Consider the following 24,028-nt stretch of genomic DNA (forward strand, 5'->3'; position numbering starts at 1 on the left):
CAGGGATCGAACCCGTGCCCCCTGCAGTGGAAGCGCAGTGTCCTAACCACTGGACCCCCAGGGAAGTCCCTGGAAGTGTTCGGTCGTGGAGCCCAGGCCCCCGGCAGTTCCCCAGGGAAACCGGGAGGAAGAAGCTCACCGGCCTTGGATCCGGGTAGCGACCTCTTCGCAAAGGAGCGTTCAGGCAGCTCCTAGCAACGTGCGAAGCCGCAAACAAGAGGCCGGGCGCCAACTAACGGCCGCGGCGAGCCACCCTGGGAAATGTAGTTCATCTCGGCGCCCCAGGTTCCCTTGGCTTCGGCAGGTGAGCGGGCCTAGGACTACAACCCCCAGGATGCTTCGCGCCTCGCCTTGCTTCCGGAGGCCGGGCGACTGAGAGATTGGCGATCTAGAGGCTCCGAAGCGGGAGGCCTGATTGAGCTGGGCTCGAGTGGGGCCTGGAGCGGCGGCTATGTCTGGGACACGTCCAAGCGGCTGCGCCTCCAAGGGGAATGGCGCGTAACGGGGCGGATTTCAGGGGATGGAAGGATCGTAGGTTGTGCTCGGGATCGAGACGGGCTGTGCGCGCAGAGGGGTTGGTGCGTGGAGGGGCGCGGAGTCTCGGGACCGAGGGGGTGATTCCGGGAGGGCGGCCCTAACTGAGGGGGCGGCCTCGGCATCTTAAAACGCCTGGCACGAAGTTGGCTAAGCAGATGCAATGACGCGATGGTCTTTGTGGCCCTGAGGCCTTTGCAAGGCTCCCTTAGAAATTCCCACGGTCTGGGAGGCTGCGAGAGGATCACTAGGAGATGGCAGACGCCCCTGGATGTGATAAGAGACAAAACGTGTTGAGACTTGTAGGCCGAGAACATTGCATTACAGAGAAAGAGAAACACAACCATTCAGAGTGGCCCCTATACAGTAACCTCACATAAACTTTGCATTCTAACAACAGGACAGGCCGACACCAGAGAACTAGAGAGGCCCACCTCCCACTCCTTTCTTCCAAGCTGTGCCAAAGGTCAGTTTTGGCAACGTTGAGGAGGGGGTGGGAGAGAATGATAATTCTGGAGAAAACAGTTCTCTATTAATGGAGTGAGTCGGATTTACAGTTAGTGTGAAGGGAAATTTTTCCACCAACAGTGAAAATACTATCAAGGAGTAACCAGCATTCGCAGCCGCTCTTTGCCCTGAACGCTGCCAGGAAAGTAGTCATGGGTGTTGCCTGGGAAGATGTATTGGCCGTAGTGCTAGGCACCCACCTCCTTTCTGTGATGGGTACCTGCCATTTTCCACATTCTCTTTCAGAGTAAGGGATGAGGACCACTGCAGTTTTTTAGAATGATCTCCAGGCCTCGAAAAGGGACCACCAGGGACTTCCCTGGTGGTCCAGAGGCTAAGGCTCCACGCTCCCGATGCAGGGGGCTTGGGTTCGATCCCTGGTCAGGGAACTAGAGCCCACATACCGCAACTTAGAGTTCCCGCATGCTGCAGCTAAGACCCAGTGCAGCCAGATAAATAAATAAATATTTAAAAGAAGGAAAGAAAAGTTACCCAGAACACTTCGCTTCTCATATGAATTGCCCACCCTACAAGGAATTTTTTTTTAATTTATTTTTGGCTGCATTGGGTCTTCTTTGCTGCATGCGGGCTTTCTCTAGTTGCGGCGAGCGGGTGTTACTCTTCGTTGCGGTGCGCGGGCTTCTCATTGCGGTGGCTTCTCTTGTTGTGGAGCGCGGGCTCTAGGTGCATGGGCTTCAGTAGTTGTGGTGCGCGGGCTCAGTAGTTGTGGCTCGGAGGCTCTAGAGCGCAGGCTCGGTAGTTGTGGCTCACAGGCTTAGTTGCCCCACGGCATGTGGGATCTTCCCGGACCAGGGCTCGAACCTGTGTCCCCTGCATTGGCAGGTGGATTCTTAACCACTGTGCCACCAGGGAAGCCCTACAAGGAATTTTTAATTGATGGAAATGTTTTGACCTCTTGAATGGGTAAAGTGAGAGAAGCCTTGATCAACCTTGGACTCAACCCCTGTTAAAGCCAAATCAGTTTTAAGCAACCACTTTAATTTTCTTCATTAGGGAGGATGAGCCTGATGGGCAGAATTCAAAGGAGCTGGACGGCGCTGTGAAGGAGCTGCAAGCAGCCCCCAGAGCCTTGACATGGTAGGCAGAATGCAGAGTAGGTGTGTGGAAATGGGATCCTGCCCTCACCCCTACTCCCACCTCCAAGATCTTGACTGCGTGAAGTACTTTGGCGACGGGGTGGCCCCAAAGAAGAGTGATGGTTAGGAGCACTGATATCAAACATATTAATGGGACTTCCCTGGCGGCCCAGTGGTTAAGACTCCACGCTTCCAATGCAGGGGGCGCGGGCTTGATCCCTGGTCCAGGGAACTAAGATCCTGCATGTCACGTGGCACGGATGGAAAAAAAAAAAAAGAAAAAAAACCTTCTTATTAAACAGTAAACAAGCATCTCTTGTGAGCCTCTGAATGTTCATCTGAAAGCATCCTTACATGTCTGTCACTGATCCTGAAGAGTCAGGGACATGGAATAGAGGAAAACTTTACATCCTGGCTGGCTGGGAGGGTTTGCATGTGGCGTCTGGAAATCTAAGGGAAAAGGAGAGACTTCTGCCCACCGGATGGCACCCACAGGGGTGTCCACTGCTGGTTAGTGGGGGCCCTTTTCATGCTCTGAAGGAGGCTGTTCTCAGAAACTCAGAAAACCATAAAGGGCCTCTGTCTGTAAATGCCACGGGCGCTCCTTTTCCTCTGGTGACTTGGCAAAAGGCAAAACAGTTCATTCTGCATTGTTGGTTCCAGTACACGTTCACTGTCTCATCTTGTTCATGTGATTTGTTTTTCCCATTTTAGGCACCAAAAACCAAGAAGGGATTGAAAGGTGAGTGGAGATGGAACACCACCCTCAGGCCAAAAATAATTCCCCCACTTTGGGTCCACACGTAACTTAGACATGTCTGTCTGAATGTTCTTGGTGTGAGTCTTGCTGATTTCCCCATAATCCCATAGGCAGCTTTGGTTTTCCTAGGGAATTCCTTATGCTGCCCCATTGGCCCTTGGAGTAATTCAGAAATAAACAACAGATGGGACTTGGGAAAAAATATCCTTCTTGTTGAAGTATTTGTATCTAGAAGTATACCGTTGGGGTTAAGGGTGGTAAAGGCACTTAAGCTTGATCTGAGAGCTAATTCAGTACTCATACCTGGGTTTCCCCTACGTGCTGCATCGGCAAGTGGCCAAGGAGATGTGTCTTCAAACCAGCTTGGCAGGGGTGGGCGCTCAGCTGCAAGGGGACAAGGAGACTGTTGGTATGGAAGAAGCTTGTATATGTGCCTAGAAATCCTGAACACTTTTCCCGAAGAAGCATCTGGGCTTTGTTCAGAGTCTGGAAGACTGGCTTGTTGGCCAGTGTGTCACGTAGAATGTAGGTTCTACTGAAAAATCTTCACCATCATCCTTTGAGAAAGTTATTTTCAATTTCCACCCTGGGGTCTTTCAACAAAGCATTGTGACTTGTTGCCAGGAGTTAGAAAACATCTCATGGCCAGTGAAGAGAGAGCCAAGCCTAAGTCCCAGCCTCTGAGGGCTCTGAGGTCCCGGATGAGGTCTCAAGACATGAGGCCCTAAGGTTCATTCTTTCCTCCTGAAGTCACAGTGGCCCCTTTTCTGTTCCAGGTTCCATCGATGATGTCCTTGGTGACCTCCTGGGAGATGAGAGTAAGTGCCCCTTTGCCGGAATCCCCTGATTTAGGCTTGCTTTTTCTTTTAATTGAGATAAAATCCACATAAAGTTCACTTTTAAAAAAAAATTTATTTATTTTTGGCTGCGTTTGGTCTTCCTCGCTGTGGGCAGGCTTTCTCTAGTTGAGGCGAGCGGGGACTACTCTTCGTTGCAGTGCATGTGCTTCTCATTGCGGTGGCTTGTCTTTGCTAACGGAGCACGGGCTCTAGGTGTGCGGGCTTCAGTAGTTGTGGCACATGGGCTCAGTAGTTGTGGCTCGCAGGCTCTAGAGCACAGGCTCAGTAGTTGCAGCACACAGGCTTTGTTGCTCCGTGGCATGTGGGATCTTCCCGGAGCAGGGCTTGAACCCTTGTCCCCTGCGTTGCCAGGTGGATTCTGAACCACTGTGCCACCAGGGAAGTCCAAAGTTCACTCTTTTAAAGTGTACAATTCAGTGACATTTAGCATATTCACAGAGTTGTGCAACCATCACCACAGTCGGATTCCAGAACTTTTTCATCACCCCGTGAAGAAACTCCATACCATTAGGTGTCACTCCTCATTCTCCCCTCCCCCACCCCTAGGCAACCACTCATTTAACTTTCTTTCTCTATGGATTTGCCTAGTCTGGACATTTTACATAAAATGGAATCATAGAGTGTGAGGCTTTTGCATTTGGCTTCTTTCACTTTCCGTAATGTTTTCGAGGTCTGTCCACATCGCAGCATTCCTCTCTCCATTCCTTTCCGTGGCTGGACAATAATATTCCATTGTATGATATATCTCGTTCTGTTTGGTCATTCGTCAGTTGTTGGACATGTGGGTGGCTTCCACATTTTGGCTAGGCTATTATGAATAATGCTGTTATGAACCTCCATGTACAAGTTTTTGTGTGGGCATATGTGTTCAGTTCTTTTGGGTGTACATTTCAGAGTTGAATTACTGGGGTATATGGTAACTCTATGTTTAACTTTTTGAGGACCCGCCAAACTGTTTTCCACAGCAACTGTATCATTTTACATTCCCACCAGCAGTGTAAGAGGGTTCGAGTTTCTCCACATCCTTGCCAATACTTGTTATTTCATTTTGATTATAGCCATCTTAGTGGGTGAAAAGTTGCATCTCGTGATTTCCATGGGCATTTCCCTAATGACTCATGATGCTGAACATGTTTTCGTGTGTTTCCTGGTCGTTTATATCTTTGGAGAAAGGTCTATTCAGATCTTTGCCCAGTTTTCTTTTTTTTTTAATTTTTATAAATTTATTTTATTTTATTTACTTCTGGCTGCGTTGGGTCTTCATTGCTGCGCACACGCTTTTCTCTGGTTGCGGTGAGCGGGGGCTACTCTTCATTGCAGTGCGCGGGCTTCTCATTGTGGCGGCTTCTCTTTGTTGTGGAGCACGGGCTGTAGGCGCGCGGGCTTCAATAGTTGCGGCACGCGGGCTTAGTTGCTCCACGGCATGTGGCATCTTCCTGGACCAGGGCTCAAACCCGTGTCCCCTGCATTGGCAGGCGGATTCTTAACCACTGTGCTACCAGGGAAGCCCTGCCCAGTTTTAAAATTGGGTTATTTATCTTTTTATTGTTGAGTTGTCCAAGTTCCTTCTGTATTCTGCACATTAGTCCCTTACCCTGTGTGTCCGCGTCTGCTGCACTGAGAAGCAGGGCTTCGGGGTCATGCAAAGCTCACCAGGGACAAGGCTGAGGTTCCCCCCACCTGGCCCATAAGAACCCCCAAAGCACAAGCCCATGGACGATGGCAGTGCCTTGTTGCTCCTGCATTTCCACGGGGCTTGGTGGCATGGGAGTAGCCTCTTCATTTGTCACCAGTTGGGTTGACTTCCTGCTTGGAAATCTACCACTCCCTCCCCCATTCAGGTTTTTAAGGGACCTGCCTACAGGGCCAGTTTCCTCCCTCCAAAAAAGGCCCCTCTTTCAGTAGGAAGGTGTGGGGGACAGCTTGGTGGGGAACTTGCAATCCTTTTCCCCTTGACTCCAGTTCTCTGTGACCGAATCACATCTTTTGTTTTCTTTTTTTCCAGCGACACCGCCTGAGAAGCCTGTTAAACTAGCTTCACGTGCCAGAGACGCCACAGGTGCAGCTCAGGCTCTCGCTCCCTCAAGGGCTAGAACAAAGTGAGCACACGGGGCTGGCCTGGGCATCCAAGCCCCGTTTCAAGCCCAGTGCTCCTGCCCCCTCCCTACCCACCCGCCAGTTTCCACTCACTGTGGGCCCCGCTTGTAGTGTCACCACCTCCCGGTCCTCCCGTCAGCTCCTGGGCAGTGAAGGAGCCTGGAGGAGTGCCAAGAGAACTGAACTGGAGGTCGGAGGTTCTGGCTTCTAGTCCTACATCGGTTATTTACTGTGTGACCTTGGGCAATTCCTGAACCTCTCTGAGCCTCAATTTTCTTACCCTCAGAATAAGAGGATAGGCCTAGATAGGTGCCTCCTAGATTGTGTTTGTCCTCCTGAGCTTCTCCTGAGAGTTGCGAGATAGGGAGACACTTTGTGCCCTCCACCTTCATTTTAGCCCAAGCAGTTCTGTTTTTCTCTCTTACCTGTTGTTTTTAAAGGGGCTCTACTGCTTTAAAAAAGTTTAAAAATCACTGCATTAGGTGACCTGTGAAATTCCTTTCAGCAACTCTGTTCTTCCAGAGGAGAGTCTATCCAGGTTCACTTCGACTCTTTAAGCCACTTCTCCTTCCTTAGAATCATCTAGTGCCCTGGGGACCATTCGTGGGTGGGTGCTGACTCTGCCCCTTTGCAGGTCCCTCTTGGAAGATGATGCCTTCAGCACCAGGGCAGGCCTGGCAGGAGCTGATGCTGAGGTGAGCCTGACCCATTCCCTGCTCCTCATCGACCCTACTTATCCCCGGAGACAGTGAGATGACTGTTGTGCCGAGGGGCTGCTCACAGAGGTTTAGAAGTCCCTGCAAAGCCAAGTTGTTCTTAAAAGGGCTGCTGGGGCTTCGCTGGTGGCGCAGTGGTTAAGAATCCGCCTGCCAATTCAGGGGACACGGGTTCGAGCCCTGGTCCGGGAAGATCCCACATGCCGCGGAGCAGCTAAGCCCGTGCACCACAACTACTGAGCCTGTGCTCTAGAGCCTGCGAGCCACAACTACTGAGGCCACGGGCCACAACTACTGAAGCCCGCATGCCTAGAGCCCGTGCTCTGCAACAAGAGAAACCACTGCAATGAGACGACTGCGTACTGCAATGAAGAGTAGCCCCCGCTCGCTGCAACTAGAGAAAGCCTGTGCACAGCAACGAAGACCCAACACAGCCATAAATAAATGAATGAATGAATGAATGAATGGCTGCTGAGTGGACCCAAAGCAGCATCCTTTTCCTTTCTACCAGTGAGATGAGCTAGAAAGTAGAGCTCCGAGCAACTGATTTAGGCTCGATGTTGCCCCTTCTAACTGCGCTTCCCATAATAAACTCCACGCTGTCCAATCACATGGATGGAAAGTAGCCTAATTTGAGTCCTATGATGGCTGTGCACTTACTGCTGGGAGGACCAGAAAGTGGCAGCGCTTTCTGGGTGTGCACAACTGGGCAGGCTTGACTTCATACAATACCCGAGCCCCAAGTGAGGGCAGGACCCTCCAATTTATGCCCCCTGACCCAGCTCTGCTCCTGCCCTAACAGAAGCAAGGCAACAAGGGCCCTGAGCTTTGTTGGGCCTTGACTAACACCCCTCTTACCCTCCCATCTTGCAGGTTTCAGACATCTCCGATGCAGACCCGCGGGCTCTGCTCCAGGCCATGAAGGTAAGGAAACAGCTTGCACAATTCAGGGAGCCAGGGACACGGGGTGGGATACTATTTTGTGCCAAGCCTTCATTCTCCCTCTCATTCCTTCTTTTACAATTTGTATTTCTGAGCCCTACCTCATGCAAGAGTGGCATTCATCCATGAGCTCTTGCCCTCCCTACCCCTCTGGGTATAAATCAGTTTTCCTGGTTTATGGAAATTCACCCACCCAGAGACACAGTCACGTCATAGGCCTGTGGTGAAATGGGGCTGTCTCCCCCCCATGAGGAAAAGGGGAGAGACCGTTTCCCCTAAATCGTGTTCTTTTTTTTTTTTTTGGCCACACTGCCCTCACCAGGGATTGAGCCCAGGCCATGGCAGTGAAAGCCCAGAATTCTAACCACTGGGCCACCAGGGAATTAATTCCCCCCTAAATCTTGTTCTTAGTCTTTCTGCAGATTTCTCTTCACATCCCCTGCCAAGTTCCCTTTAGTACAGCTGTCCTCTCGTCAGATCAAGCCCCAAGCTGATCTTTGCAATGGAATTTTAAGACATAAATTCTGAACATAAGCACCATCTCATGGGGCCCGGGTGGCCTGGCTGGGGTCGAAAACGTTGAGTGGTCCTGTTTTCTCCCTCCCCTTCTGTCCAGCAGCATCCTCCTGCCTGACCTCCGCTTCACGTCCCTTCTGGTTAACCCATGCTGCCACAGGCCAGGGGCTGGGCACTTGCTTTCAGCCCTGTGGGGCCCTGAAGGGTTGGGGTCTGTTTCCTTCTTGGCTCCAGAATCTTCTTTTGTTGTGCGGTACACGGACCTCTCACTGTTGTGGCCTCTCCCGTTGCGGAGCGCAGGCTCCGGACGCGCAGGCTCAGCGGCCACGGCTCACGGGCCCAGCCGCTCCGCGGCACGTGGGATCCTCCCGGACCGGGGCGCGAACCCGTGTCCCCCGCATCGGCAGGCGGACTCTCCACCACTGCGCCGCCAGGGAAGCCCCACGGAATCAGCTTCTTTAACCTCAGTTTGAAATTGCTCCTCCCCAAGACCAGGCAGCTGGGCCCCCTGGGCGTGACCCTCGAGTCCTCTGACGAGTCCATACTGGTGGCTCTGAGTCTCTCATTCCAGAAGCACGAGCTGAACCCTCCACCCACTCTGCTTACCTCGGTTCTGTTATCTTTCCCAACTCACCTTTTTTTCTGAATGGTTTTTTCTCATTCTTTTGTCTCCTCACATTCCTGCCAACCGCCCTCGTCATGCTCCCAGTCTGTACCAGGGGCTTGTGGCGACCAGGGAGTCCCCGACCGACTTCCTCTCCCAGCTTGCTTATGGTGATTTTTTGTTTGTTTGCTTGCTTTGTTTTGTTTTGTTTTGTTTTAAATATGGAGCGCTTCACGAATTTGCGTGTCATCCTGGCGCAGGGGCCATGCTAATCTTCTCTGTATCGTTCCCATTTTAGTCTATGTGCTGCCGAAGCGAGCACGTTATGGTGGTTTTTAGTGCCTTCACCGTAGACCATTCATTGACCCAGAGTAGCATTCTTATCATACCTCTGCCTCTGTTGTCAGTTTGCCTCCCCTGACCCAGGCAGGCTAAGGAATCCAGATCCAAAAAAAAAAATTTTTTTAAGGCTTTTTATTTTGCAGACTTCTTCATGCCTTCCCCACCCACCCCCACCCGCCACCTCGGCCGAGCTGCTCAGCTTGTGTATCTTGGTTCTCTGACCAGGGAGCCATTGAACCCGGGCCCCCTGCAGTGGAAGCGTGGAGTTCTAACCACTGGACCGCCAGGGAATTCCTGAGATCAAATTTTTCTTGACTTTGGACAGAGGGTTATCTTCTTGCCTCAGGTCCCTTCTCACTGCCCAGTGGTAGTCCCCTGGGGGAGACTTAAACCCCAAGATCCTGCTGTTTCGTTTCTACTGCAAATAGCTTTGACGTTTGCTAAGCCTTTGTGAGAAGCTGCTGAAAGCAGGTTTTCGGCACCCTCTCATTCTAGCATCAAGGCAAGAGCTGCCAGTGGGGCTGATAGGAGCGCCAACCTGAGACCTTTCGGCTCACCTGAGATCGACTATGTTTAGTCTTTGGGCTTTGGCCCTGCCTCTGTCCTTGTTCTGTGACCTTGTTGGGGTCGGTCCCCCAGCCCAAGTCCCCATTTGTTCCATATGGAAGTTGGAGGCGACATCCTCACCAGGCTGCTCAGAGCATGAGGGTGTTTAGCACCCACTGGCTGAGCACCTGTGGGGGTTCCTCCCTCCTTCCTGCTTCTCCAGGATCTGGATGAAATGGACGCTGATCTCTTGGGTCTGAAGAAGTCGAATCTAGCCTCAAGCAAAAGGTCTGCAAAGGGTTCTGGGAAAGAAGAGCAGCCTAGTCCTCTTAAACCTGCTGGTGTGTTAACAGCCAATGAGAAACGTGAGTGAGAGCTAGGTCCTCAAATCAAGGGACCTTTAGGGGATGTGGGAGATGCTTAGAGGGTAGCTCTCAGCCCTGTGGGTTTTCTGTGCCTGGGACGGAGAGGCCAGGAGCTCATTGTGTGCATGTGTGTTAGAGTGTTTATAGTGGGGGAGGGAGACAGGCTGAGCTTTCCTCCTTCCTGCGGCTCTTCAGTCCTTTTAAGTCCAACATGGCAGCTCCGGGAGAAGCCATTTGAGTTAAATTGGAGAATTTTATGGTAGCCTGTGCATCTCCCAAACGTATGTCCCTGTGGGAGCAACTTGTGAATAGGGGGCCAGAGGTAGCTTCCAGACCACATTTCCCGGCCAGAAGCCTGTTTGAGAACCGGAGAGGTGTAGACCCGTCCCATGGCTGTGTCCACGGCCACAAGCCCTCAGCCTCCAGGTAGAAGTGCATGCCAGCCCTGTGGTCGCAGTCTTGGTCTGGCAGAACATAGGCCAGGAGAGATCCAGGCCTGGGACCTTGCCTTCTCTTTGCTCCCTGCAGGAGAGGCCATTCCCACCAAGAAGCTACCTCCCTCTCCCACCAGCCTTGGGCATCGGTACAGGAAGTTCTCCTTCGAAGGTACCACAGGCCCTGCAGTCACACCCCCGGGGTGCTTCAGTTTTGAGAGTGCAGTGGGCTGGGCGATGCTTGCCTGCTTGCTCGGGGCCAGGCCACTGTGTATGTCAGATGAGGAGCAGAGAGCTCGTGCCACTGGTTTTGTTCCTCGTGAATTCAGGGAGGAACTAATTATGTTCCACTGGCTGACATGTCTGGGGCACTTATTTGCAAGGACTTTGAAGCCAGGTGTCAAACTGAAGACTTTATAAAGGGTGGGGAAAAGTTCCTTTTCCTTCACGAATGCGTGGATGTTTTACTTCTCTTCTCGTGCCTCAGTGCAGGCCCTGAAGCCTGGGCCACTCTCCCTGCTTCCTCTCCCCTGGCCCAGGCTGGTCTGTGTCTGAGCCCCTCTAATGCAGGCCCCCAGACGCCAAGCGGCTTGCGTAGGTGTCAGAGCGGCTAGAAATCTCCAGTAGAGCGATAACTCCCCTAGCACAGCGCAACGCTTGTTCTCCTGAACGAAGTGTTCAGTCCTCCCTTTGCTTCCCCTTCTGGCCGTGAGACTTGGAAGACCCGTTGGCAGGACTTCTCTCTGATGAGGAGGAAGGAATCGCCAAGAAGCTGCCGGGGACGGAGAGTAAAACAGCTTCCGTAAAGAGCCCAGCCCCGGCCAGAGATCAAGGTGGGGTGGGCATGTTACCCATCCCGGGGCAGGTGCAGTTGGCTAACTGAACTTTCCAGTGCAGAGCCAGACACACAACCAGGCAGGGACCACAGGTCTCAGATCCGGGACCAAGAGGTTATCAGTCTCTGGGAACGGGGAGCGGGGGATGCATGAGCCCAGGGGTGGGGCTGTGGGAGTGGGGCCGGGGAAGTTGGGTGCTGTGGGCAGACCAGACACTGTCATGCCCTCTCTTCCACCCAAAGGCCAGGGTTGCAGGGAAACGCCCCCCTCGACCCGTTCAGACATCACCGTTGCAGGCCAGAAGGCTGTGGGCATTGTGCCCTGTGTTCTGTCCCTTAGGGCCCTCTATCCCTCTAACTCCTGGGAACACTCCGGTCCGAAAGAAAGAAGAGTTGCTCTTTGACGATGGGGACGACATCATGGCCACCCTGGGCTTTGGAGACAGCCCCAAAGCAGAGAGGAGGCACACGGGAGACCAGTAAGGGTCCCTGTGAGCGGAGAGTCCCTCCCTGGCCAGGGAGAAGCGAGAGGGAGGCTACAGTGTGGGTCCCCCAGGAGCCCCTCGTGTTCACATGTACCTGCCCTATGTCCCCTCCTGCAGGGAAGGGCCCCTCCCTGCCCGCTCCAAGCTGGAAGAGCTGCTGGGTCGGGGCACTGCCGCCAAACTCCTGGCCCGTCCGGGCTCCGGGGAGCACAGGGAATTCAAGCTGGACAAGAAGTATCAGCGGCCCCAGGGTGAGGAGGCTTGTGGGGCAGGGGCGGTGGGGAGTGGACCCCCAGAACGGGATTTTACCACAAGCCATAATGAGAAATAAGCTTTACATCATGACACACATTTAATTATTCACGTTTATAACTGAGACCCAAAATGTCAGGAAATAATGATCACCACGTTCAATACTTATTTATATGCTCTTTGACTAACAAATACATTGGTTGCGGCTCATTATATTAGTATTTCCACCTGCTAATAGGCAGCAGCTCACAGTTTGCAAAACACTGCCCTGGACCAGTGTTCCTTCCGTTCAGAGCATCGGCCCACTGGCCACCTGTTGAGAATCATTCTTGTGACACGCACAGCTCACCAGGCCTCACCTGCAGGGGGTCTGGGGCAGGGCCCCGCTGGTACACTTTGAACAGCTCCTGGGTGATGTTTTGTAGGCTGGAGCCTGAGGTGTTGACAGACGCCCAGCCCCTCACCGTGCTGTCTCCACAGCAGGTTCCCTATCACTCGTCTTACCCATCAAGCTGCCAGTTCAGTTTTTCTTTTTTTTTTTTAAATTTATTTATTTATTTGTTTATTTTTGGCTGTGTTGGGCCTCTGTTTCTGTGCGAGGGCTTTCTCTAGTTACGGCGAGCAGGGACCACTCTTCATCGCGGTGCGCGGGCCTTTCACTGTCACGGCCTCTCTTGTTGCGGAGCACAGGCTCCAGCCGCGCAGGCTCAGTAGTTGTGGCCCACGGGCTTAGTTGCTCCGCGGCATGTGGGATCTTCCCAGACCAGGGCTCAAACCCGTGTCCCCTGCATTGGAAGGCAGATTCTTTTTTTTTTTTTTTTTTTTTTTTTTTTTTGCGGTACGCGGGCCTCTCATTGCTGCAGCCTCTCCCGTTGCGGAGCACAGGCTCCGGACGCAGAGGTTCAGTGGCCATGGCTCACGGGCCCAGCCGCTCCGCGGCATGTGGGATCTTCCCGGACCAGGGCACAAACCTGTGTCCCCTGCATCGGCAGGCGGACTCTCAACCACTGAGCCACCAGGGAAGCCCGACAGGCAGATTCTTAACCACTGCGCCCCCAGATAATCCCTCAGCTTTTCTTAAACAAAGAATTCTGCAGCTACAGAAGAAGAGTTTGAGTCCCCTTGCTCTAGATCACAGGTCCCTTCATTCACAGACAAAGAAAACACCGGCGGTGACGAGGACTTCACCTTTGGGGCCTATCAGCCCACCGTGGGCTCCTCCGAGGGCCGGCAGTCCCGCCGGCAGTCCGTCAGGTAAGCGGGGCCTGCAAGGAGCTTGGCCTTGGAGGCAGGTTGCCCTCTGGGAAAATGGGCGGGATCCAAGATGTCTATGATGGGTATTCACGGTGTTCTACGGACAGCACTCAGCTTGCCGCGGCTCTGGCTGTGCAGGGCCCCGCGCATCACGACTTCTCAGCATGGGCCCCACAGTCACCCCAGCAGCGGAGGGAAGGGCCCGTCAGGGGGCTCTTGGGACAGGCTGCTTGCCCTGCCTTAGACCCCCGCTTCTCTGTCTTGAAGTAGGTTCTTTGAAGGCGGCCCAGACCCCAAGGGAGAACCAGGCTCCAGACAGAGCACCCCAGCAGCATCCAGCCCCACGCAGCCCAGGAGGGGAGGTGCCGACTGGCTGGGCCTCAAGGACGAAGGCTTGGACCTGCTCCCTTCCTCCCCGACCAGGGAGGCTCGGAGGGCACCCCCTCCCGCCAGCCAGCACTCTGCCCCGGTCGGGCTGCCCTTCTTGGGGACAGAGCCACCGACCGAGGGTACCGGTTCTCCTGCCAAAGGTAGCCAGCCTTCCCAGCCAGGAGCATCTGAGAAGAAGGCGGAGGAGGACTGGCTGAGCCATGCCCTGTCTCGGAAGAAGCCCCAGGGTCTGGCCAGAGAGCAGCACGACGCAGCCTGCAAGGGCCAGCACTCGGTAGGGGCGCTGCCTTCCGACAGGTAGGGGCTTGGGCTGCTGTCCCTTTTCTTTTCTTTTTTAAAATATTTATTTATTTGGCCGTGCTGGGTATTAGCTGCAGCACACAGGATCTTCGTTGCCACGTGAGGGATCTTCGTTGAGGCATGCGGGATCTTTTTTAGTTGCAGCATGCGAACTCTTAGTTGCGGCAAGTCGGATCTAGTTCTCTGACCAGGAATCAAACCCAGTCCCCCTGCACTGGGAGTGCGGATCTTAGCCACTGTGCCACCAACGAAGTCCCCGGGCTGCTGTCTCTAGTGGAAGGAGGACCTTGCCGCCTCGGTGCCCCAGTCGGGAGTGCCCACAGTGTGCCTCAGAGCAGAGCACCGCCTCTTAGCCACGCTTCTCCCCTTCTTTAGGTGCTGGGGAGAGTGCCTAGCCCCCTGCCTTTGCTCAGATGAAAACACGAGGGAGCTGGGGAGCTGCTGACGCTCACTCCCTGACTGCTCTGGGGACAGGTGCTGACCTGACCGGGCAGGAGACCGAGGGCACCCTTATGGCAAACACACAGCCATCCTGGTGCCTCTGAGCAGGGGCTCTGTCCACAGCGCCCTCGGGCTGGCGGGACACCCAGTGTCCAATTGCCCTGCTGACCGAGCTAAAGCAGGCAATGCGTGCGTGGGTTGGGACTCGCTCGTGCTCTTGGGGAGTGTTCGAGAAGGCCGTGGCTGTGAGGCGGCTCCTAGGGGAGGCCGCAGAATGTGGGGGGGGACGGTGAGCGGCCCCCAGGGGGCTGGCGAGGCCGGGACTGTCCAAAGGAAGCAGCAGGATGTTCTGCAGCTGGAGCGAAGGGGAGGCGAGGGGGGCGCTTGTGTGACAGGCCAAGGATGTCACCCAGCCCTGGGGTTGTGGTGAATGAGGAGGGCGGTTTGGACCTGGACCTGAAACCGAGGTGACCCCGAGAGCCGAGAAGCAAGGGGGAGCAACAGACGGGAGAAGCGAGGGGCCCAAAGGGTGCTGGAGCCGGCGGGAGGGTGCGCAGGACCTCCGCCGAAGCTGAGCGAGCCGCGTGGACCAGACACGGCCTTGCTGCCCGTAACAGGCCCATGGTCGCTCCTGGGACATCATCAGGTGGTCCCAGTGAGCACGGAGGCCCGGACGGGGTGCGGAAGGCCAGGCGCTCAGACCTGGGAGGAGAATTACCAAGACGGGATGGTAGGAACGGGAGGAAGGCTCGGGGGAGGCGGGAAGCGGGGCGGCCACACAGCTTCACTCGTGGGCTTTGTCCCCGCCCGTCCTGGTCCAGCCTAACCCGGACCTTCTGCCTCCTTCACTTTAACATTTACTTCCTCAGCCAGCCTGCTGCCGGCACCCAAGGGCTCGAGCCAGCAGCCGCCGGGGGCACCCCAGGCACAGCAGCACAGAGGCCGCCTGCCCGGCCTGCCGCCTCAGGGTACATTCATGGCGGGGCTGCGGGTAGGTGAGGTGCGGGGCGGCCCGGGCCCCCTTCCCTAGAGCGGCGGATGGCTCTGCTGGGCTCCACGTGGTCAGTGCGGCGTGTGGTATCCCAGACCACGTAGCAGGCCACGGAGTAAGGGGCCCGAAGCTGGGTCCCCGTCCCCTTTTCCCACCGAGACCTCACTCTTAGTAAACTGCCAGCCTCCAGGCCTTTCCAGTCAATGACTTGAACCTGCCATTTTCCTTTCCTGCTGGGCTGAGCCTCCCCTTATCCCGGCGTCCTACACAGAAGGCCCTTCAGCTCGCCGCCCCCATTCCTGTGTCCTCAGGTCCCCCGTGACTTGGAACCCCGCTGCCTTGGCCCTCCATGCGGGTGACCCGAAGAGGGGAGCAGCCCCTGGAGATTGCTCCGGCACTGGTTTGTGTTCTGCTTGTTCAAGGGGGTGTAACTCTGGGTAGAGGAGAGACACTGAGAGCTTCCTTCGGGGGCCCTGGCAGGAGAGTGAAGCCGGGCTCTCCCGAGCACACACCCAGCCCGCGGGGCCTCCCTGCGCCTCCTGCTCATTCCTCTGCTGTTGATTTTTCAGAGCCTGCAATTGGTTTCCCAAGCTCCCAGGACCCCCCAGGGCTCTCTGTGCCTGTCCAGGTAGGGAGGGTGAACCAACAGGTGTAGGTTTCGGGCCCATGGAACGATTCTCATGTCCTCAGAGGCAACACCTGCCCAACCTGCCGAACTGCTGGGAGGCGTGCGTCGCGCTATCAGCTAGCTCCCCCCGCACCCCGGCGTTCCCCAGCAGCACTTTCCGTGCCACTCCCGGGCAGGTTTGGGTGCGAATTTGCCAGCACCGGTAGGGAAGTGAGGTGGCACCCAGGTGGGGGCAGCTGGGAATGCTCTAATCAGAAAGCAGGGCTGCAGGTGTCCTGACGCTCTGTCTAGAAAGCCTCCTCCATTCTGGCCATCCTACTGCACCGCCTCCGTTTCCCAGGTGCAGCAGCGCCTGTGACCCCCGGGCCTAAGGAGGCCTAGCCCCGCGGGGGCGCCTCCCGGGTAACCCGGAAGTGCCTTTGAGATGGTGGGTGGTGGGCAGCCTGCAGGAACCAGAGCAGCCGTCTACACTGGGACTTCAGGCCTGACAGAAAGGGCCAGGGTCATAAGCTTTTGTTGTAGCCAAGGCTCTGCTGGGACTCGGCTGTTTATCCAGGGATCTGGAACGCTTACTTGGGAGGAAGCTGTTCTGAGGGCGGAAGGGAGACTCATCTTCCCCAACAGGACCTGCGAGGGGAGGGACAGTGACCACTGGACTCTCCCGGGCCTCATCCTTGGCCTCTCGGTGTCACGACCTTGTCCCCATCTACAGCCACAGATCAGACACAGGGCCTGGGAGTTGCAGTGAGTGAGGGCCAGAGGTAGGTGAGCTCAGCTGAGTCCCTGTCCCCTGCCTAACGGGGAACATCCCTCCCTTCTCCTCCAGCCCCTGCTCCCAGAGTCCCTGGCCTGGAGCCTGCTGCCCGGCTCCGAATACCAGCAGCAGCTCCTGGCGGCACAGGCTCAGCTCCAGAGGGGCACTGCCGAGCTCCAGGCCGACCTCCTGCAGAGTCAGGCCCGGCTGGCGGAGCTCGAGGCCCAGGTGCGGGGCAGAGGGGCAGCCGGCTCCGGGGGCAGGGCTGAAGTGGGAGCGGGCCACGTGAGGGCCGGGCGGCTTCCCCAGGCGGTCTGAGGGACCCCGCCCTAACCCCCCAACACACACACACCGTCCCTCCCGCCATCTCCCAGGTGCGGAAACTCGAGCTGGAGCGGACACAGCAGCAGCTGCTGCTGGAAAGTTTGCAGCAGAGGCACCAGGCAGACCTGGAGCTCATCGACAGCGCCCACAGGTACCCCTGCTCCTCCGGCCTGGACTTCCGGCGGCTCACGGCCGGCCCCAGCTCCCGTGCTCCGAGGGGCCCTTCGGGTGGCCGCCGTCACCTCCTGAGCCCCGCGATTGGGTGTGCTGTTGGCAGGAGCCGAGTCAAGGTGCTAGAAACATCGTACCAGCAACGGGAAGAGCGGCTGCAGAGAGAGAACGAGGAGCTGTCTGCCCAGTATCTGTCGCGCTGCCAGGAGGCTGAGCAGGCCCGCGCCGAGCTCACAGCCCAGCACCAGCGGCGCTTGGTGGCCACCGCGCAGGAGAAGGACCAGGAGGTGGAGCGGCTCCGGGAGCTGCAGCGGTGAGGGGGAGGCCCAGGGGCAGGGGGGCTGCCTTCAAGGGTGGCCAGAGGAAGCCAATTGCTATGAGATCCCAAGCCATGGGCTCAGCAGCCTCTGAACCAAGGCTCGACCCCTTCCCTTCTGGATAAGGACCTAGGCCGAGCTCACTGCCCTATCGCGCCACAAGTGGGGACCCACCACTCCTACAGAGGGGGGAGGGCATACCGGGAGGGCCCAAGGTCACTAGCTGTTCGGGCAGGGCCTGGCAGCAGCAAGCAACCCGAGGGCTAACTCAGCACCAGTGAACCCGCTCACCGGGCCCCCTTCTCAAGTGTAGTTAACTAGACTGGCCCTGGCAAAGGTCGTGCCTGGAGTGTTGATCTGGTTACCTTTCTAGATGAGAGCAAAACTAAGAAAAAGCAGGTGAGGGAGTTGGCCGACGGGGGCAGAGCAGGCCTTTTCACACGGCTCAGATTGGCCAGACACGAAAGGGTTGTCGGCACACCTGTCGAGTGTCCTTTGCTGGATAACAAGGAATCTGCTCCCAGAGAATGGATGTGGCATTGAGGCAGCAAGACAGATAAGGCAGAGGAGCCGGGGAAAGTGAGGCAGTGCCCGGAGATGGGGAGGAGAGGCCCACGGAGCATGCACCACCCGGAGGCACGCCCCTCCCGTGCAGAGCTGCCCTGCCCACTGTCCCCCAGGGCCTCCATCCTGGAGATGCGCAAGGACCACGAGGAGCAGCTGCAGCGGCTGAAGCAGCTGAAGGACCGGGAGATCGACGCCGTCACCAGTGCCACCTCGCATACGCGGTAGGCGCGCCATCCAGGCCCCGCCCACTGGCGCGGCAGTGCTCCGGTCCACAGGCTATCATGACCTGAGCCCCCCGCCCCCGCCACAGGTCCCTGAATGGCATCATCGAGCAGATGGAGAAGTTCTCCAGCAGCCTGCACGAGCTGTCCTCCCGCGTGGAGGCCTCGCGCCTCAGCACTGCCCAGGAGCGGGAGCTGGGGATCCGGCAGCGAGACGAGCAGCTCCGAGGTACCGCCGGCCACATGTCCCTCTCTCCTGTCCCCCCGGGGTGGGAAGGTGGGCGGGCAGTGAGTGCCCTGCGGGCCGTCCCCAGTGCTGCAGGAGAGGCTGAGCCGGCAGCAGCGGGACATGGAGGAGGAGCGGAGCCGGCTCCAGGAGGTCATCGGGAAGATGGAGGCGCGCCTGAGCGAGCAGAGCCGGCTGCTGGAGCAGGTGGGGCATGGCCTCCTGCCGCAGGGCCCGTCTCCCCCGGGCACCCAGGGCATGGCAGCTGTACTCTGAGCTCACCTCCTCGGCCTCGGGACTTTCCTCTGCAACGTCTCCCCTGCCCTTTCCTGCCTCTGCAGGGGCTCCCACCTCCCCACCTCCAGAAGCGCCCCAGGCCTACCCCATCCAGCTCCTACCTGCTCATCAGGGATGCCTGTGACTTTAGGAGAAGTGCTCTTGCCTTCTGAGCTGTAACAGATAGCGTATTTAAACTCCCGACATATCTTCCAGGTATAAGAGCGAGCTTCATTCTTTAGAAAATCATGGCTTTTCGTGCTCGCTTCAGCGGCACATATACTAAAACTGGCACAGCACAGAGAAGATTAGCGTGGCCCTGCGCAAGGATGACGCAAGTTTGTGAGGTGTTCCGTATTTTAATAGGTGTGCTTCAACAGTTGGCTGTGCTTACGGGGACTTCCCTGGCAGTCCAGGGGTTAGGACTCCATGCTTTCTCTGCAGTGGGCCCGGGTTCGATCCCTGGTCAGAAAACTAAGATCCCACAAGCTGGGCAGCACAGCAAAAAAAAAAAAAAATTAAATTAAAAAATAAAACAATTGGCTCTACTTATGAAAAAACTCAAATTGACCCCTTACCTTATGCCAAACAAAAAAGCAATCCCTGATGGAATTGATCCAATAAATATTTGATGAATTCAGAAATAATAATAATACCTTTTCCTTTTTCGTACAAGGTTATAAGATGGTACATCTCATTGAAAAAATTAACAAGCAACAATAAAGAAAATAAAAATTACCCACTAGCCAGAGATAGCCATTGATGACATCACATATATCCTGTAGACATATCAGTATGTAGACATCGATGTTTTTACATCGTGAACCATATTTATTCAGCCCTTCATTCGGTGCTTTATTCAGCGCCTGCCTCGGGCCGGGCTTGTGTGTGCCCCGAGTCCCCTGGCACACGGTGTCGTGCCCACCCTGGTGCTCTTTCCCTGTTGGATGACAAGAGACAGGCGGGCAGTGCTGCAGTTGGCCATTCAGGGAGCAGGGATATTGCCGTTCTTTGGCCCTTTGGAGCCGCAAGGTGCCTCTCTCAGCAGCAGTTCCCGAGCCATTAGCCTCAGCACAGTTAATCCCAGCGGCTGGGCCCTGGCAGGCCTCAGGCTCCTTCCCATTTTCACCGCTCAGGAAAGGATGTGTTTGTGGGAGAAGCCAGATGAGGGCAGTTTGCACAGCTCCCCGGGGCACGGTTCAGGCCTGACTGGGGGCAGGCGCAGCATCCAGGGGCGCGAGCTCTCAGCCCTGGCCCTGGCTGGCCCACAGGAACGCTGGCGGGTGAGCGCCGAGCAGTCCAAGGCCGAGTCCGCGCAGCGCGCTCTGGAGGAGCAGAGGAAGGTCGTGGCCCAGCAGATGGCCATGGAGCGGGAGGAGCTGGAGAGGGCCAAGGTGAGTCCGGCCGCACCACGCTCAGCTCTGTCCCCGCCACTGCGCCCAGGGGCGCTCACCCTGTGCCCTCACGCCCTCGCCCCAGAGCGCCTTGCTGGAGGAGCAGAAGTCCGTCATGCGCAAGTGTGGGGAGGAGCGGCGGCGCCTGGCGGCCGAGTGGGCCGAGTTCTGTGCACAGCAGAAGCTGAGTAAGGAGCGGGCCGAGCGTGAGGTGGAGCGGGCGCTGCAAGTGGACACCCAGCGGGAGGGCACCCTCGTCAGCCTGGCCAAGGTGAGACCCAGAGCCTCCCCGGACAGCGGGAAGCCCAGGCAGCCCTGCCCCTCTCCCCAGCCCGGGGCCTCACTGCTTCCTCCGACAGGGTGCGTCAGCTTAGCAAAGAGCGCAGTGTTAACAAGGGTATAGGAATTAAAACAACAGTAATCGTAATAACTACTTCCTTTTATCATATCGTCGCAGGTACTTTATACACATTTGCTCATTTACTCCCCATCACGTTCCCATGACTTAGATATTCTAGAAATCGGATTCCGAGAAGTTGAGCGCAGGGGCCGAGGGGCTGCAGCGGGGCTTGGCCCCAGGTCTCCCACCACCTCCTCCCAGAGTCAGGGCGGAGCCGAGCCCCAGCAATGCGGCAGGGCGGCCAGCGGGTCCACGGAACCCTGAGCAGAGCCCAGTTCAACTCCGGGGAGGAGACTGCAGAGAGGCTTTGCTGTCTCCAGGAACAGGCAGAGCTGAAGATCAGGGCAAGCGAGCTCCGGGCCAAAGAGGACCAGCTGGCGGCCGAGAGGGAGGCTCTGGAACAGGAGCGCCAGGAGCTGCGGCTGGAGAAGGAGAGGGTCAGCGCCGCCGCCCAGCGCATCAGGCTGCGTGCTGAGGAGGTGGAGAGCATGAGCCAGGTGCCCAGCGGCTCAGCCCCTGGGCGTGGGCAGTGAACCCACCCCAGCCAGCCCAGCTGACCCAGGCGGCCTCCCCGCAGGTGGCCTCGCAGAAGTACGAGGAGGGGGAGCGGGCACTGCGCGAGGCCCGGCAGGTGCAGTCGGAGCAGCAGGCCCGGCTGCAGCTGGTGCAGCAGCAGCAGGAGCGGCTGCGGCAGCAGGAGCGGCACGTGCACCAGGCAAGGCTCTTCCTGCCTCCCGCTCCCCCCGCCTCCCAGGGCGTCCCTCCCCCGACCCCTGCCCCCAGCCTTCTTCCCTCACAGCTGTGTCCTCTCTGGGGGGATGGGGACAGGAGCATCTGAGTCTGGCCCAGCAGCGGCTGCAGCTGGATCGTATCCGACAGGACCTGCCCTCCGGGCCCGTGGGGCTACTCTCCAGGGCCCAGGGCCCGGCAGCTTCTGGCCTGAGTGGTAAGTGGCTCCAGGAGGGTGGGACATTGGCTCGGCCGGCCCACTGGGCAGGGCAGGGCCAGCAACACCCTGCCCACACCTCCTGTGTGCTCAGGTTAGGGGGCAGCTGGGTTTTAAAGTCATCTTAGGTTTTTTGTTTGTTTGTTTGTTTATTTCTGGCTGTGTTGGGTATTTGTTGCTGGGCGCGGGCTTCTCTAGTTGCGGCGAGCGGGGGCTACTCTTCGTTGCGGTGCGCGGGCTTCTCATTGCGGTGGCTTCTCGTTGCGGAGCAGGGCTCTAGGTGTGCGGGCTTCGGTAGTTGTGGCATGCGGGCTCAGAAGTTGTGGATCGGGGGCTCTAGAGCGCTGCAGTCCCTGACTCTGTCCTCCTCGGCCTTTACAGCCATCGTGGCTCCTGCCCCCCCGGCTCCTCAGTGCAGCCAGCTGCCAGCCGGCCTGGGCCCCTCGCACCTCCACGCCAAGCTGGTGCTGCTGAAACACACAGCTGAGCAGGTGAGCCTCCCAGAGCAGATGCCGCCCCGGCCCCGGCCCACCCGCTCCCCCTGGACTTAGGGCTCCTCGTGTTCACATCGGGGACAAGCAGCTCAGGCAGAGGCAGGAGGGAGCACAGCCTGGCCCCGGGGAGGGCTGAGCCCACCCCCTGGAGGAGAGCAGCAGCGCAGATTGCTCAGAGGACACGTCTCAGGGATGCTCCCTGAGCATCCCTGTCACTGATGGAGCATTTCCTGCATGCCAGGCTCTGTGCCGCGCCTGATAAGCTTTTACCCTCCCACAGCCCTACAAGGCGGCTAATGTTATTTTCTCCAGTTGACAGACAGGCTTAGAGGGATGAAGTCACGTGTGAACAAGTGGCCCCACCGGGAGCGAGAGCTGGTGTCTCACTCCAGTGCGCGTGCTCGTTCCCTGCCCCGCCCCCACTGACTCCCAGAGCCAGGCTGAGCCAGGATGTGAGCGAGAGGGTCCCCGAGGGAGGGCTGCTCGTCTAGCGCCCAGGGGCCAGCTCACTCTCAGTCCAGCAACCCAGCGTCCCTGTGCACAGAAGCGGGGGCAGGAGGGAACCAGAGGGTGGCTGCTCACTCAGCTCCGCCTTTCAGGACCGTGACTTCCTGGAGAACGAACAGTTCTTCCTGGAGACCCTGAAGAAAGCCTCCTACAACATGACGTCGCATTCAGCCTGAAGGCCCCACTGCCTCTCAGCACGGGCCTGACTCTAGAACCGCGCCACTGCGCACCGGCCGCCAGCGCCGAGCCGGGGCGCCGGGAGAGCCCTGCAACTCCCGGGGCCTGATTACAGCTCTTCCTGTGGACAGGGTGCCAGCGCGTTCCTTCCGACCCTCCGGCCCGTGCGGAGGCAGGCAGGAGCCCCCGTGCCTCTCAGACTCCCCGGAGGCAGGCAGCAGCCTCTGGGGAGCCGCGAGGCTGAGGACATCTCCGCCCCGCGACACCGTCGGCGAGGGCGTCGGTGCTGGTGCTGCTGCCGCGCAGACGTCCGGCTCAGGGCCCAGCGTCTGGCTGGGCTCCGCGGACCCCTCGGCCCCTCAGCCCATCGATGGTCTGGGGATCTTTTCGCCTGGGCGTCTTCTCAGGCGGGGGGTCTTCTCGACTCCCTTGCCACAAGGAGCGGGCCGCCCTCCCCGCCTGAGAGGCCAGCAGAGGGGGTGCCGGGTCTCCTCCCTGATGGGCACGGAGAGTCAGGTGGCCGCAAATTTTCAAGAGCCTTCTAGCCTCCTGGCTGAGGGGGTGGGAGGTGCAGCAGGGGCAGAGAGGGCGCCGTGCCCGGCGGCTTTTACCTCCCAGCCGGGGCAGCGGACTCATCGGCTTCTTCTAATGCACTCCCCAGAGGCAAAGAGGGGGCTGCGGGTGGCAGTGGGGTGTGGGGAGGGACAGAAGGCTTTTCTCCGTGCTGTTCACTTGCCACAAAACCCCGGCCAGCGGGAACGAAGATGACAGAGCGGGAGCCCCTGCCTGGGGGGATACAGAGCGCCGAGGACCAGGAGGGGCCGCACCCCGGGCTGCTGTCCCGGGTGGGGGGCTCCGCCCTTCTCCACGTGTGGGCAGAGGGCCAAGGCCGGCCAGAGGGGTGCCAGGAGAGGGGTGGGAGGATTGGCAGTTGTCTCCTGCAGACCCAAGGACTCAACTAATAAAATCACAATTAACCTCTAGAGCGGCTCCTCGCCTCCCACCAGAGGGGACCGTCTGGGGAGCAGGAAGGTGGTGGAGGAGAGGGCAGTGCCGAGTGGGGTGTGAGCGGGCACAGGTGCATCTCTGCTCTTTTGGAGCAGTTGCAGAGGGAGCTCATTTATATACAGCTTCTTGGACCCACTAAATTGCTCTTTTTTTTTTTTTTTTTGGCCATGAGGATTGTGGGATCTTAGTTCCCCGACCAGGGATTGAACCCGGGCCCTCAGCAGTGAACGTGCAGAGTCCTGACCACTGGACGGCCAGGGAATTCCCTAAATTGCAATATTCTTAATGATTGGATTCTTAGAATTTGCCACGGCTCATCAGTTTGAACCTATTTCTTGGAAATGCTTGCT

General features: G+C 57.4%; 1 protein-coding gene and 2 non-coding genes across 11 annotated transcripts; 2 read left to right on the top strand and 1 right to left on the bottom strand.

Annotated features, from left to right (window-relative positions):
- Positions 1–376: 376 nt before the first annotated feature.
- Positions 377–23,653, top strand: FBF1 (Fas binding factor 1). 9 transcript variants are annotated; one of them, XM_059048043.2, is made up of 31 exons: positions 377–531; positions 935–1,000; positions 2,056–2,139; positions 2,853–2,880; positions 3,675–3,716; positions 5,764–5,857; positions 6,490–6,550; positions 7,445–7,495; positions 9,745–9,886; positions 10,415–10,492; positions 11,034–11,153; positions 11,496–11,634; positions 11,758–11,891; positions 13,047–13,146; positions 13,414–13,833; positions 15,147–15,245; positions 15,580–15,668; positions 15,838–15,896; positions 16,723–16,878; positions 17,025–17,125; positions 17,252–17,458; positions 18,143–18,250; positions 18,340–18,479; positions 18,565–18,683; positions 20,024–20,146; positions 20,232–20,417; positions 20,867–21,043; positions 21,124–21,261; positions 21,375–21,492; positions 21,874–21,983; positions 22,586–23,653. In XM_059048043.2, exons 3-31 carry the CDS (start codon positions 2,137–2,139, stop codon positions 22,667–22,669), a joined length of 3,426 nt encoding a protein of 1,141 aa, XP_058904026.1. In that variant the 5' UTR covers positions 377–531; positions 935–1,000; positions 2,056–2,136; the 3' UTR covers positions 22,670–23,653. The 9 variants fall into 9 exon arrangements, with proteins under 9 accessions (XP_058904026.1, XP_066876975.1, XP_066876974.1 ...); XM_067020874.1 differs by having other exon boundaries at positions 5,764–5,817; XM_067020876.1 differs by having other exon boundaries at positions 383–531; positions 5,764–5,817; positions 13,417–13,833.
- Positions 8,849–8,955, bottom strand: LOC131747196 (U6 spliceosomal RNA). The gene has a single exon (XR_009332823.1). It is a non-coding gene; the product is annotated as a U6 spliceosomal RNA (small nuclear RNA).
- LOC131747203 (U6 spliceosomal RNA) lies at positions 19,011–19,114 on the top strand. Its single transcript, XR_009332829.1, has one exon. It is a non-coding gene; the product is annotated as a U6 spliceosomal RNA (small nuclear RNA).
- Positions 23,654–24,028: the final 375 nt, after the last annotated feature.

This window comes from Kogia breviceps, chromosome 19, assembly GCF_026419965.1.
Source record: "Kogia breviceps isolate mKogBre1 chromosome 19, mKogBre1 haplotype 1, whole genome shotgun sequence".
Taxonomy (NCBI): Eukaryota; Metazoa; Chordata; class Mammalia; order Artiodactyla; family Physeteridae; genus Kogia; species Kogia breviceps.